Below are 16,322 nucleotides of genomic sequence, written 5' to 3'. Positions count from 1 at the left end.
ACATTCAACTTCCAAGTTTCCAACTTGTTTTTAAAATTTTGTGTTGCATATGCAAGTTAGGAATATTTTACTTAAATTGAAACTGGGAAAAGAGATGATTTTGAATATTTCTCTATGGATAAGCTTTAAACATCAATAAAAAAAATATTTCTAAGCTTAAAAGGTGAATTTTCTGCCCATACCCAGCATTTCAGAAAGATCAAAAAATTTAATTATACAAAATAACCAGTTTCGATTGAACATAAACTATCTAATCTTAACATTCATGTAAATCATACTCAATACTAACGGTGCAGTTATTAAATATTTAATTTTAATCTTGTTTTAAATTGATATTTAATTAGGGTAGAAGTGTTTGTTGGGTTAATTGTAAAAAAGCCAATATCAATCATTTTGAAACTGTTGATTCTTGTGTTTTAAGATGCTGTGACTTCTTGGCATAAAGGCCCTGAAACATTATTTGTAAATTTTTCATGCTAGTTTTGTTTATAGACGACCTTGAAAAAGTCCTGATTTAAAAAGGTATTACTAATTAGAAATGTAAAGGAAAATCTACTTCCTTAAACTTTTGCACTCTGAATGATCTGCAAGTGCAATTAGTATTTCTTACATAAGCTCTCTGTTAAATCTCTGTTTAAATCAAACTGAAAATATGAAGCCCATTAATACTTAGATTGCACTTTTTTAATTTTATTTTCCAGTAACAAATGTTTTTGTTATATTTTTCTCAAGAAGTGTTACATAGAATAATTTTCAGTTTACACAATTTAATGTATGAACTGTCAAAAATGATAAAGAATAAGCTTTATTTATATATAATATTTACAATGGAAATTTCTTCAAACAGAACACAGCAATCTGATTAACAGTTAGGATAATTTGATATCACATGATTTAGCACTGAAATACAGAGACGATTCCATATTACACAGATCTAAGCAACTTTACACTTTCTCATCGCACACTGATTTTTTTTTTAAAAAAAAATCATTCATTCACAAGATTGAAAAAGTTATTTAAAAAAAAAAAAATTATCCCAAGTCAAAAAGTTTCTAAAGAGATCATCATATTTTAAGCTAGATCTTTATCAATGTGTATATATTTTTTCGTGTATCTGTTAAAAATGTAAAAGACACATTTTTGCCTCACTTATGATAGAAAAATTATATAGAACAAATTTTTTTGAAAGATCCAGTGGAAACCTGGTTATCCTTCAAGCACATGACAAACCTTTACGCTAAAGTGAGAGTTTCTAAGAATTTTAAAATAACAGGGAAGAGTTCATTTCATATTAGAGGAAATATAAGAAAAATAAAGGTTTTGTGACAAAGATAATGCTGCAATTTTTTTTTTTTTGTTTGTTTATAAAATAAACCAAAGAATCTGTTTTTATAAGCTGTTTATAAAATAAACAGAAATCATAACTCCTGATTGAAGAAGAATTATTTGTTACCATTAACTATTCTCATGCTTAGATCAAAAATGACAATCCATAAAAATTGTTTAATTTGTTAGTATTTCTTGATTTTTAAAGCATGTGTTTTGCATACCTTGTAGTTTACATTTTTTATAAGCACATCTACATTTCATTTTGTGTTTGTTTTCATTGTAAAACTCAAATTTGATCTTATTTAAACTAATTCTCTTCAGGAGAAACGTTTTCAAATTATTGGCAAAATAGCCTAAATATTGGCCAAATTAATGGAGAAGACAGACTATCAGCTTGAGTGAGTCATAAAAAAAGCAGCCAGTGTTATCAAAAATTATTTTAATCGTGTATGATGCACATTTCCTGCAACATTTCTGCAAAAATACTTTCTTGAGACGCTAATTTATATATAAACTGTATTCAGATAACCAGGTTTCTACTGTTCTTAAATTTTGTGTTATTGTGTACTCCAGTAAAAAAAGTGAAAGATGGAAATTAATTAAATATGAAATTTGGAGAAGTAAGTTGGCTCATTAATTATTTCATTATTTAAATACTAAATTTGTGAAGAAAAAAAAAGCTAAATATTTGCTTAACATCAATGTAATTGATGGTGTTTATTATCAACACCATTAAATCAGTATTTAGAAGCCTATAATTAAGCTTTTTCTTAAAGGAAAGTAATTGTTTAGCTTTCTGGAATCTACACACAAAAAAAGATTGTCACTAACTAAAAGTATAATATACACAAATCTGGAAATGAATCCTATGATTCTTGACAGTGAACAAATGAATTTTTGGCAACAACCAATTTTAATGCATAGGTAAATATAGGCAATTTTATTGCTTTAACTCTCATTGATGCATCTGCACTTATCACAAATCTCTGATTAGTGAGAACAAATAAATTTTTCCTCCATTTGATAAGGGTAATTTACATAATAATTGAAATAGGACGTTACAGTCATATTTCAATTAACATAAATTACAAGATTAACTAAGTGAAATTAAAAAAATTAACAATTTTCCAACTATTAATATATAAATTAAAACAAAATATGTTAATAAAATATGGCAATTCCTTTGTGCTCTTTTCTTCTTGATTATTAATTACTTATTGTTATTATTAAAATTAGAAAATTATCTCTTTTTTTTTGGTATGATATTATAACTTAATTTACACCTTCTTCAAACAGTAAATATAACCAATATTTTTACTTTTTAACATAGCAGCATATGGAAGACAACATTAATGAGAGTGAGTCTATCATGTATAAATTGTTAAATTTTTTATGCACAGATTAACAAATAAAAAGAGAAATATATAGTGAATATCAATTGGAATGTTTTTTTTCTCCCGAATATAATTTAAAATATTAATACTAATTTTTATTATCAAAAAAATCTGCAATTTAAAAAGCAAAATTCATTACATTTTTAAAACAGAGACCAGAGACAATTTTCCACTTAAATAAGTTCAGATTTTTAAATATAATAAATAATAAGAGAATAAAAAGTTAACTTGTAAAACTATATAGATAGCTTGGTTGTGTAAGACGACAACTAGTTTAGAATTAGAAAGGATTTCTACAAATCAGCATTGTAATAAAACGAATGCTGAAAATAAAACATTATATTTATAAAAAAAGTAGTACTTTAAGTAAACAATAAATACAATACTGTAAGTGTGTGTATATATATATGTCAACACAATTAGTGTTAAGCTCAAATAAAATTTAAAGTACAACTTTTTCTTAAAATATTTCTAAAATAAAAGAAAAACACACAAAAAATTAGAAATTAAATGCAATAAATGTATCCAAACAGAAGCACTAAACTAGAGAATTTAAATAATAAAATTCACTTTAAAATTTAGTCTATTTAATGAATTTTAAGTAAAGGCAAAGGGGTAATGTCAAAAACACTCTTCAGAAGTTTTTTGGAAATTTTTTCCAAAAATCTTAAAAATGCTACATAAAATATAGGTTCTACTTAAACTCTATAAACTAAGATAGGCACTGCATTCAGTTAATAAAGTTACAAAAAACAGGAAAAAAAAGACATTTAGTAAATGATAAGTAACTTTGAAGAAAAATCTGCAGAATATTAAAGCTGCGTGTTATATCTAATGATAAAATAAATTTTTTTTTATTCTCTCGGTAATTAAATGTTTTAAAATTTAGATAGTTTTGTGCTTATGAAAATATGAGTCTAGCTTAAATCTAATATTAGTTTTATTATACAGACATATTTTTCTTTACTCGTTATCAAAAAGATGTCCAAGTTAGTTAATAAAGTTGTAATTGCTTTTACTTCCCTTAAATCTTTGAATATTGAAACTGTTATGATCAAAACTAGTTTAAAAACTATTAATTACAGCATAAGTAGTTTAAAATTTAAAAAAAGATTATTAAAGTAGATGCTTTTTAAAGTAATATTTTTATAGAATTCCAAAATACCTAACAATTATGACAGTTTTTAAAATGAAAAAAGAAAAAAAAAACTTATGAAGTTTAATTATTTTTTTTAGATTAATGAAAAACAATAAGCATTGAAGTTTTTGAACTAAACAAAAAAGAAGTAAATTTGTGTTTAAACTTCTTTGTACTCATGATTATAGATTTATATTTTGGATAAGCTCTTTTTCTTCATCAAAAACTCTACTGAGACAAAATAGACAACTTTGCCAGTAAATAGTGGTTTCAAAAAGCATTTAGCACTTACAGAAAGGAAAAAAAAAAAAAAAAAACTTGAAAATTTATCAACATTCCTATTTTTTAAAAATAAATACTACATAGTTCAAATTTGACAAAAGAAAAAACTTAACGCACTATCATTTTATTTACAAATAAATAATTTAATAAAATATCCAAGAAAATAAAAATATAAAATTGGCATTTGCTCAAATGTATTTTTTGTACAATTTTAAAATGCACTTAATTTTTTTTTTAGTGCAAGTGCTTGATAAACTATATTACTTCACTGGTATGTTTTAATTTTTTTCCCTCAAGGCTTTTCTAACCTTAAAGATACAACTTAATGAGAAATGCATCCTCTAGATATTGCCAATGACTAGTGTGTGAGAATTCTGATGACTTAAAGCTGGTTTTTAAAAGAAAAAACAATTCAACGATGCATCATCTGTAATCTGATCAATTAAAGAAACAGCTTAATTACATTATTAACACTTTTTTAAGAACAAATTATTATGAATTAGAAAATAAATACTAAATTATATTGTAGTCTCTGTACTAGTAGCAGAACCATTTCTAATCCTGGAACAATATGAATCAATACTAGAAGATGATTCACTTCTATCACGCAAGTGCACTTGTGCTATATGATTAGTGTTTTGCGAATCCACAACACAAGGAGGCCAATAAGTTTGAGTAGTTTTATCACGATAGTCCAGAGAATGCCGTCGATACCAGCAAACCCTGCAATGTTCTTGTTTGTCAAGCCTCTCTTTGGTTCGTTCTTCTAGAACTTTGGCCATTATAGCAGCAGACACATAATCTGGGAGATTTTGAGAATCTTCAGAATCATTGTCCAAGGCACGAGATACATTGTTCACAGAATAAACCATTGCAGTAGGAGGGAAAGTAGGAATAGGAACTCTAATTGTACGTAATTCAGGGCTACTGCGACTGTTATGAAGGTCTTTTGAGGGCCTGTGACTGAAATGTAGTTTAACTTTATCTTGAAGATCAGATGGAAACTACAAGAAAGAAAGGAAACAAAAAAAAAAAACATTTTAATGAACATCATTATTAGAAATTCAAACAAGAATAATTTTTAGAACAATTCAAAGTTTCTTACAGAGCTTAGTTTTTGGGAAATGAAATTTGAAGGTTTGCACTGAAGAAGTTGAATGGCTATACTACAATCATTTCTATACTGGTCCTAGATATTGATATGAATGCTTGAAATACATTTTAAAATATATAAACATTTTTATGAATATATATATATAACAATGAGCCTTACATTTTGCTCTTCTAAGTCATTGATAGATAGTCGAGCTTCTACAAGACGATTTGTAAGGTCAGCAACATCTTTTGTCAAGGCTGTTTTTTCAGTTTCAAATTTATCGACCTTACAAAAAAATGAATATAACAATTTTATTCTATGCTTATAACATTTTTAATTATTTAAATAAGATAATGCTCTTATATTATACTTTAGATGGATAACGTAAGTAATTTTTTTAAAATTGTCAATGTTAATTTTGTTTAACTAAAGTACTTATTTTTAAATCAAATATAAAGGGTTGAGGCTAAGGTAGGATATAATATCATCACTTAATATTTTTAGTCAAAATTTTAAAATGAAAGCCAGTTTTTTTCCTACCAAATCTTAGACCTCGTGGCAGAATCACGGCGACATTGTCGCAGAACGTTACAGAGTTCTTGCAGAAAGATATTCGTTTTGAAAAGTAAAAAAATTAACTTTTTTTCTGCAGAAATTAGCACATAATATTTAAACATTTCAATAATCACTTTTTGACGCGCTCAATTTATGGCGATAGTATCGTAAACTGATGTAATGTTTTGATTGTATTTTCGGCAATTAACTGATATTGATTTGCACGTGGTTTTTAAATATTTCTATATATTTCAAATAATATGGAAAATTCGAATCGTGCATTTGAGTATTTACATTTTAAAGCAATAATTCTATCAAATTTTCGGCAGTTATTGATAATTGATTTGTCCACAGTTTTTAAATCTGATATTTTTAATACATTATTATTTATTACAACCTAACCTCAAAACGAAACTCTCATTTGAGGAGTCCGATTCACGTGATTTTGCAGTCAATCTCTTTTTTCGACAATTACTACAATGGATTTCATGATTTTTAATTATTTTTTTTTTATTGTGACTATTATTTACAAAATGCGAAGAAGAAAATAATTTGTGCTTTCCCCTCCCCAACAAAATGCGAGAATATCACCCGTAATATTAAAATAAAAAATTTATAAATAGTTTTTTTCCATTTTTTTTCTTCCCTTTTGTGAACGCAGCTCTTTTGTTATTTTAAATTAGTATGATACATGTTTGTTATTATTAAAAGTATCTTGCAGAAAGACATTAGTTCTAGAGAGTTCTGTCGCAGACAGCTCGAAAAAATTCTGCCACTGAGATCTTAGAATTAAAAATGAAAAAAATCGTTTTTATTTTTTATAAGACAAAAATCTTTTCTGTAGACAGAAGAGTGGCACCCTTGGACATTTAATAATCAATGGTAAAATTAATGATAATATAAGAAATGGAATAATATATTAGGTTGCTAATGAAGTGGAATTTAAAGATTCTTGACAAATGTCAATAATTTGATATTCTTAATGGGATGAAAAGATATAAATAAAAAAAGAAAAATTGACTAAAGAAGTTTATAATAATTAATTATAAGAAGTAATTAAGCATTAAAAATAGTTATAAAAAATTACAACATGCATGATTTCTAGAAATAAACTGTAATAATAAAAAGACTCACAAGTTTTAATAGTTTGTCTTCTAATCCTTGATTCACTTTTTGTAATTTCTTATGACTGTCATATAATCTAGTTATAAAAGAAGGTGAGTTATTACAATAATAAAAAACACAAGACATGTAATAAAATTAGTTAATTTAATTAGTTTTTCCACCTTTCATAATAAACAATCATTTGATTAAACATTCCTTTGTTTTAATTATTCTGTTAAGAAATTATACACTATTTTTATATCAGGAAATAGTGAGTATCAAAATTTTTGAAAAAGTACATTAAAAATAAACTTTATATTTTATTGAAGATTTCTATAAGCAATGCAACACAAACATTCTGCTAAAACAGAATATTGAAATCATAAGGATTTTTCTTTAGTTTGTCCTAGACTTTAGAGCCTGCAACTCAGCAGGGTGAATAAAAGAGATAACTGATTTTTCACAATCGCTTCATTTGAAGGGTTATTTTAAAGTAAAGTTAAATTAACGTGAAATGTTTTATTAGATGACATTCTAATTTAGATATTAGAACAATAACCCAACAGTTTATAGACAATTATTCATTTTACTAGTAAATAGACAATTTTTGATAAATTAGAGTTGTTAGTTTAAATGATAATATATTTTTAAAATTGTATCAATAAATATTACTTTGAAATAAAATAAGTTTACAATGCCTTTATCATATATTAACATTTATAATTCTTGTAGGATTAGCTGATAAAGAATAATTTAAACAAAGTTCTAGCAACAGTTTTGTATATTTATTTTTTTAATATTTTTTTTAAGGTATGTGTATCGGTCGACAAATAAGTATAAATTATATCGTTTAAGGGAAAAAAGAGGCCATAATTGTTGGCAAACAGTTTTTAAATATTTTATTAGTCACTTTCTATAAGTGTTTGTTAATATAAGTGTGGGTATATTTTAAATCATTTTTCAATATGATAAGGCTCCACAGAAAAGAATGGTATCCTAAAAATGCTATGTTGTAACGGGGCAAAAAATAGTGTTACTCGACATTTAATTTATATAATACAATATTCTTTTTAAGTTACAAATAAAAAAATTCTGATAACATTAATTAAATTTTAACAAAAAACTATTACACAGTCGCAATAATAATAATCACCTCTCGAATTTGTCTTTCCATATCAGCAATTCCTGTTGTAGATGTTCCCATTCTCCATTTGGATACTGCTCAGCATGATTTAAAACATTATTTTCCATTTTCAAAATATGATATTCTCTTTCTACTAATTGTCTTTTTAAAGATTCTATTTCTTGGTGCAGGTGCAATCTAAATATAAATTACAAAACTAAATAAGCTTTTATGTAATAAATACTGAAAAATCGAGCTTGATTTAAACATTTCATAACTAAACAGTTTTCTGTGTTTTTTATTTGCAGTCTAGTTTTTCCACAATTTTGTTTGTTTCTTATCACTAGACTTTAGCCTTCCTTTAAAACTGGCAATGAAAAATGGTCAATAAATCCTCGGCGCCAGTTAAAAATTCTAGTTGGGGCCTAAAGTTTTTTTTCTCTAAATATAACATTTCAGAAATCTCCCTCTCTTAATAAACTTGAATGATTTTATCCCTTGTACTAAGTTCTGTAATTGGATGTTAACTATAATTAATAGCATTCGTTTTTTAAATTATCCTATTTAATTTTTGATATTATGAATTTAAAAATAAGAATTGTTTTTTACATAATTTAAAAAAGTAAAAAGTTGTTATGCTATTTTCCATTTCATACCACAAAACTGTGTGCCAATCACTTAAACTGAGAGTGATGTAAATAAATAAAAAATCATTATGATGTCACAATCATGGAACTTGAATTTACCAGAAGCTTAATCTCCTGGAAGAGCTCTTAAGGTATAATCCAACTAATATACTGTTTACCTCTTAGTATCTGATACAACTATGAATGTTTTAGACATAATATTGGAGAATTCAAAATCAATTACCTTACTTTTATCATCCTTACCTCAATGATCTAGCCTAACATTTAAATCATGTGAATGATGTGGAGCTTTTAAATTATAACTTACCGTTAGCTGAATGTGAAATAATTTGCTACTTAATAAACACATTTCAATAATACCAATTTAGTTTCAAGCTTATTTAAATACAAATGCGTTTAAAATATATTGGTTTATAAACATAAATAACGAAGAAAGACTTGCCCCGCCAAGAGTAATTTAGAATAATTGATTTTTTTTCCATGTTTCTTGATTTAATTTTATTGATAATTCATTTGATATCTAATTAACAAATAAGGTCTTTGTCTTTACGGAAAGTATGAGCTTAAATAAAAAATACAATAATTGTATTTTTTGCGTGAAAAATTTGCAATAATTATATCAACTGTTCTAGTGGGAAATATCAAGTATAGTAGAACATCAAAAAACCAAACTGCTCGGGGATTCGGAAAGCCCTGATTTTGGATTTCAGGTTCATTTATAAATAAACCTCTACCTCTTCAAAGGCTGATCAACGTGGTCAGTCACCCGCTCACTCACCTCAGCCAATGATGCTTGACTTTAATGATCTACTAGGAATTGTGTTTTACGACCAGTCCACTAAATGACAATGATTACTTACAGATTAAGAACACTATTTAGCTTATAATGTAAATTTAACTATAATAATACCCATTTTTAGTAAAGGGAATTGAATAGAAGTAATTTATGTTTTTTTTTTTTGTATTTTCTTAAATATATATGCACTATTTGGAAGAAGTGACGGGACACAACACTATAACAACATAAACCTATATTTATTAAAATTAATAGGAGGTAGGTCCTCCTTTGGCTGCAGTCACAGTTGCAACCCTTCTGCTTTCCACTAAATTAGCCATAGTGGCAAGAGGAATTTCCTTCCGAATGTTTAACAGGAAGTTCCATAGTTCATGCTTGCTTTTGGGGAGTGGGGTGCAGGCCCTCAACTGACGGTTCAATTCGTCCCAAAGATGTTCAATTGGGTTAAGATCAGGGCTCAGCACCGGCCACTCCATGCGTTTAACGTTGTTGTTCACATACCAATCAAGAGTCCTCCCTTGCAACATCGGATCTTGCGTTGTCGTCTTGATATAAGCAATCATTCATACCATACGTTGCCCACAAGGTAGGAAGAACATGATTGTCGAGAATATCACAGTACCCATCATACCATCAACCTTCACCAGTGGGCCAGCGCCATACCAGGAGAAACAGGCCCATACCATCAATCCTCTTCCACCAAAATTTACAGTTGTCCCGTCACTTTCTTCCAGATAGTGTATATAGATATATTGCACATTTTTAGCTAAAATGACAAATGATATACTTACGTATCACCTCCAACTTTCACATCACATATACTAGGCCATGTCCTAAAAAAAATAAAAATAAATAAATCTTTCACTAAATCTCGTAAATAAATCAAGAAAATTGGCACTGTTTGATGATAACATAAAATTCTGCAGTATTTTTCTTATTACACATTTTTTCCTATCGAATAGTATGAAATTAAATACCTTCAAAGGCTAGAGTTTCCAAACGAATATGGCTAATTCAAATAATTAGGGATTTTATTAATTTAGATCAAGTTGATTTAGCAGCTATCAATGGATTTTTCCTCATACTACATTGATGATTTCCCATAGCTGTTGTTGTGTTGGATTAGGCACAGCTTTATCTAGCAATGAAAATATTAAAAAGCTCAGCGGAATCGGTCTATTCTGTCTCTTATTCAGGGCTTTTAAAAGGGAATGGGCTGCAAGAAAATCTTAAACGTAATCAAATGTCATCCAAAAGGAAAAATTTAAACACTATCTTGATTTGTTTTAACAGTTAATGCTTTACAGATTACAGGAAATTTTTGGGATTTTCTTAATGAGTATGTTTCTAAGAATGCCACACACACACATATATATCCATTAACTTTAGAAAATAATCTTTTAATTGGTATTTTGACTTTTTATGGCTTTTCAGGAAAGAATGATTTCTATGTCTTAAAATCAGTAAGAGAATTTATCTATCAATTAAATTATTTTTTTATCTGTCAATTAAAATAGAAAGACACATATGACATATTCTATATTATATGCATTTAAAAAAATATCAGCAATAAAGTTTTGAAAAGCTAGAATTAACATTCAGAAGATTAAACACAATTGTTTAACTGAAACTCGTTATTTTTTTTCTTCTCCAAAACTAATCTAGCTATATTTTCTATAATATCTAATAGACAAACACTATTCAGTAGAATTATTATTATTATTTTTTTTAGATATTTCTAAAAGGTAAAATATGTACTTTCATTTTGGTAAAAGAAACCTATAGGGGAAAGAATTTTATCTATTCTAATATTATAGAAATAAAATAGGCTATAATAGTTTAACTGTTTGTGACAAATGTATTGTCAGTATTTATTTGTTGTTAGTTAGGAAAGCAATATTGTCTTTACAGTATTGCTTTGATTTAAGGCTTCATAATTTTCATATTCAATAGGCTAATTAAATTTCTCAAAAGTAGATAATAGTTATGGAAAAGAAAATTCTATTCAGTCTATTCTTAGTTTAGAAAAATGCAAAACACCAACAAATCTACATTTTAAGTATTATATGAATATAGAAGAATATACATCATTAAAAAATCATCAATTCTGAAAGTTTAAAACCTAATTTTCTAAAATGATCATAGCGTTGACATAAGGGCTATAATGAAATGACATAGATGAAATTTTCCTTAACTTAAGAAAATAAATTTAATTACCTCACACTAGTAAGACATTTTTTGCACAAACAGCCACATTCCTACAAAAAAGGAGAAATAATTTAAATTTATGAAGAAAAAAAGGATATTTTTCTAGCATGTAGAAGCAAATTATTAGGAATTACAAAAACAAATATGGGATTTAACAGTAATACAAAAAGAAGAGGTTTACATATTATAATAACCATGAATAATTTTTACAAGTTGAGACTTAAGTAAATATAATACAGTCGGACCTCTATTTAACGAAGACAGCTTCAGAATTAATTTAAAAAAATCATTAATCAGTATATCATCATTAATTTTGTTGTTCTCTCTTAGATGTACCAAAATTTTTTTTTAAGTTCTTCTAAAGGAATATCACCCTTGTCCTCCATACTTTCCAAATTCTCCGCAGTGACTAAGAAGAATCCAGCTTTAGCAAAACTGTTACGAAAAGTACGACCTGTAACTTCATAGTTCTATGCTTTAGAAATTTCTGTTATGCTTTCTCGTAAAATGATTTTTGGCATGGATTCCTGTATAAAATGCAAACGAAAAGGGAAAGGGATTTTACTGCTTTCTCTAAAATGACTGTCAAAATCAATTCAAGGTCATTTCCCACATATAAAATATGTTAACAAGTTTAATATGTTTTGAAATATTCTGGGAAATAGGGAAAGTGGATCTCAAAGAAAAGTTCATTTAATAAAAAGTTTAGTTCACAATTTCGAAATATTTTACGAAGAAATGTCCAAAATGTTCTTGGTTCCTCGAAAAAAATCGATAAATAGAGAAGTTCACAAAATGGAAGTCTGTTAAATAGAAGTCCAATTGTATTATTAAATTACAATATCAATTCATATATTATTTCAAACTCCTCATAACATCTTTTCTTTCTTGAGATGATGAACAAATAAAATTTATTTGGCACTTAATTTTTTAAACAAAGGCCAAAAACTGTTCTGAAGCAGTTAAAAGAATTAGTGCACAAATGTCACAAATAATTTACAATATGTTAACTACAGCTATAACAACCAAAAATATTGATTTAGAATATTTTTTCTTAAAGCTATGTTGTAAGTTTGTGAATATAATAGAAACATCGGACCAGGCGGGTTCCAAAAAATATTTTGTGTTATATTTATTAAAAGAAGTTTTTCCTCCTGAAGATTTTATTTTTTTATTAAACGAAACGTCTACAGTTAAAAAACATAATAGTTTCTTTTAAGGATACTATTTGCATTCAGAAACATAGACAGAAGAACAAGCAGATAAAAAAAACTATAGCGTAAACCGGGGCGAGTCTACCCATTTTTTCAGTTTGTCAACTTTCAAGTGGTCAAACTTTTGTAAATATTAAAGAAAAAAGGCTTTTAATAGGTGTTTCGGAATCGCTATTTATCCCTCTTTAAAGCTGTGAAATCGATTTTAGAAAATATTAACAGTTACGCTGTTACTGAATATTTTTATAGAACTGCTGACAAATCTCTCGTATGGGGCGAGTCTACCCATTCTACTAAAATGAATGTTAACATTGTAAATAATCAAATTTTACTATTAAATTGTTATTTTAGTTACTATATAGGATATTTATGAAGTAAAATTCATAACTTTATTATATATTCCATTTTTTTATTCATAAAATAACACAAATTGAGTATTTGATCGATTATCACATTTTGTTTTTATAATCATTAACATTATAAAATAACATTTTTTTCTCATTATTGTTGTAATAAAATTAAAATTAATATAAATTTACAATTAAATAATTAATAAATAATAATAATTAAAGATTATTAACAAAATCATGGCATTTTTTGTAACATTTAAATCCATTTGTTTTGCGAATATAATTTTGAACCATCTGTAATAATAAATAATAATTTATTTAACTTGCATTAAATAAAAAAAGTTAATTTTGTAATATAAAAATTAAAAAAATAGGTAAAATAAACATATTTTATATTTACATTTATATTTAACCTATAAATTTTCTTATTAATGATAAATTTATCAATGCAGAATTAAAATAATATACTCAAATTCATTTAAAATGACTTAATTTTAATATAAACAAAGCTCTAAATTATATTATTATGCTTAATTAAAACTAAATACGAATAGGTAGACTCGCCCCGCGAATTCTGGCTTTTTGTTTACAACAGCAAAACTTACAACATTCTTTTTTTTTTTTTTCATATAAAATGTAATGTAATGTAATATAATGTAATCTTAGTCTTAGATAAGTTTATCACTTAACCAAAGTGAAAATAGTAATAATAATAATATACTTATGGAGCACCAACTAAAGGTTTGCTGATTTTCAATACAAATCTCTCAAAAGACGGTTGAACAGGTCGGTTAAAAAGACACCAAATAAATAAAAACGGATCAAACTACTACAGCGCCATCTTCCTTAGAGTCTGAACTAAGTCCTCCGTCGGTAATAAAAATTTTATTTGCAATTTAAAATAGTGAAAATTAAATAAAACTAAAATGGGTAGACTCGGTCTACGGTAAATTTAACTTTTTTCTTTTTTTGATCTATCTAACAAAAATCAGATAAATCAGTTGAAGTTTACGACCAAAAAATTCATTAGTACCAAATTTAGAAAGAATAAATTTTAGATTATGCTTAATAAATACAATTTTGCTCTTGTCTGTTTTAAGTCTCTGTGTTATACTGTTTAATATCTCAAATCTTTAGAATATGTTCTTTAAAATTATTGTCAGAAAAATGGTTATGTTGTGAATATAAACGGCTAATAAATGAATACTAATTTTTAAAACTCTATTCTTAAATACAGTAAAAATCTTTAACACTTAGAGGCAGACTTTAAATGTAACACATTCAATCAATTGAAAATGTAATCAACCCGAAAAAAATACAGTTAACTACAAATGATTATATTTAAATATAAAACAAATACTATACAGGAAGTAATAATCATAATAAAAGAAATAATCTTACTGGACATGCAAATTTCTCATTCATTGTAGAATAAAATGGGTACCTAAAAAATAATAATAAAAATATAAAGCACTATTAAAAATACTTTATTTTTTTTTTTATAAATTTGAAATAAGATTAAGGGTTTTTTTTAAAAAAAATTTCTGTTTCCAACATGTTTCATTTGTTAAAACTTTACTTAGCAATTCACAATGAAAGAAATTTTGATATTATCTTATATCAAAAATTGCTTAAATACTGTCTTCTTTAATTTTATAAATCATTTTTTATGTGTATTTTATTTTAAATTACAGCAAAAAAGGCAAGTTAAAAAATAAACTAATAAAATTATTTATAATCTTTGAATAGTTGTTATAATTCATAGCATTACTATCTATTATTTTTGAATATATGGGTACTTTTCTTTTAGAATTCTGTTTTCAATACTCTTCATTTGATAAAAACGTATTTAGTGATTCAGACTGAAAGAAATTTTGATATTATCTTGCATACAAAATTGCTTAAATATCATTTTCTTTAACTTAAAAAAAATATATATATACTTTTTTTTCCAATATATGAACTTTATTTTAAAATAATGCAATAAAAAGTGAGTTAATAAAATAAATAAATAAAATTGTTTATAATCTTTGAATAATAGGTATTTTTGCAAGTTTTTCAGAATTTCTACTATTTTACAAATTGCATATATTTAAAAAAATTTTTTTTAATAATTAAAAAATAAAGGTAACAAAATTTGCACCATGTACTAACATAAAACTTCTTTAATATAAATTTATTAAATATTGATTAGAATAGATTTTAGAAAATTATTAAAAACAAAATATTTAAAATTAGTAGTAAAAATGCCAAACCTTGAAAGAGCAAAGTAAGTGACTGAATAACATTTTTAAATTGGAATAATTGAAAATACACTTTAGAGACTCACATTTAAAATTTAATAAGCAATGTAGCAGCTGAACACATAAACGAAGAGTATAATCATCAGCTGTCCGAGAAAATTTAAATTATCAAATAGCTAAAGTATAATTATAAAAATTTTAGATTAACAAAATTAAAGACACAGAAAATAAAATAACTCTTCGGTTATTATTTAAATTTACTGAATGATCGCTATCAAAAACATATAATTTTATAGGATCTTAAACACGTTAAGATATAAAATTTCAATAACATTTTATTACCAGCTATAAATGTAGGGTGATAAAAGTTAATTCAGACAATGTAAAAAAAAATTGGAGAAAGATTCTTTTTTTAAATAGAAGCGTAGCACCATCGGATTTGTTGAAGTCTTAAGCTACTTTTATTTGACACACATAAATAAAACAAAAGCACCATGTTACAAAACACAAATGTTTCTAAGGATTATCACACGTATACATAAACAACATTTGTACAGCTACGACATACATCTGTCAACAGCAAAACAAAAAATATGTGTAGAATATAAATTTTCGTCTTGAATTAGAAATTGATTCCGTTCAACTGATTTTATCAGTTGAAAAGTATTTCATTGAAAATCCTAAGCTACTGTGTTCGTTATTGCTTGAAAACAAACTTTTTGCATTTTTCGCCCTGTTGCCTAAATCAGATTTGTTAATTTAATTACTTAAAAAAGTATTACAGTATAAAGCTTTAATCTCAGCACAAAATACATCTAGCACTTTAAAAATAAGTAAAATCAA

The 16,322-nt window shown here is 25.9% G+C and overlaps 1 protein-coding gene across 4 annotated transcripts; it reads right to left on the bottom strand.

Moving 5' to 3' along the window:
- Positions 1–3,777: 3,777 nt before the first annotated feature.
- On the bottom strand, positions 3,778–16,190 carry LOC107441987 (uncharacterized). 4 transcript variants are annotated; one of them, XM_016055417.5, is made up of 9 exons: positions 15,822–16,190; positions 14,638–14,680; positions 11,682–11,722; positions 10,256–10,297; positions 8,052–8,219; positions 6,929–6,995; positions 5,417–5,524; positions 5,249–5,332; positions 3,778–5,147 (listed from the first exon to the last, which is right to left on the bottom strand). In XM_016055417.5, exons 2-9 carry the CDS (start codon positions 14,659–14,661, stop codon positions 4,662–4,664), a joined length of 1,020 nt encoding a protein of 339 aa, XP_015910903.1. In that variant the 5' UTR covers positions 14,662–14,680; positions 15,822–16,190; the 3' UTR covers positions 3,778–4,661. The 4 variants fall into 4 exon arrangements, with proteins under 4 accessions (XP_015910903.1, XP_071036789.1, XP_015910902.1 ...); XM_071180688.2 differs by having other exon boundaries at positions 16,048–16,067; XM_016055416.5 differs by lacking the exon at positions 15,822–16,190 and adding an exon at positions 15,566–15,628.
- Between the last annotated feature and the right edge of the window lie 132 nt (positions 16,191–16,322).

This window comes from Parasteatoda tepidariorum, chromosome 3 (genome assembly GCF_982258835.1).
Source record: "Parasteatoda tepidariorum strain Cologne lab strain chromosome 3, Ptep-v5.0, whole genome shotgun sequence".
Classification (NCBI taxonomy): Eukaryota; Metazoa; Arthropoda; class Arachnida; order Araneae; family Theridiidae; genus Parasteatoda; species Parasteatoda tepidariorum.
Note: the sequence above shows the minus strand (reverse complement) of the source record. Positions and strands in the feature narration are given on the sequence as shown.

Bases quoted from the DNA above. Each gene is read 5' to 3' on its own strand.
- LOC107441987 (XM_071180688.2), bottom strand. The intron at 8,220-10,255 runs GTAAGTATATCA...ATTTATATTTAG, and splicing joins GTGAAAGTTGGAGGTGATAC to ATTGCACCTGCACCAAGAAA. The intron at 5,148-5,248 runs GTAAGAAACTTT...TCTTTCTTGTAG, and splicing joins TTTCCCAAAAACTAAGCTCT to TTTCCATCTGATCTTCAAGA.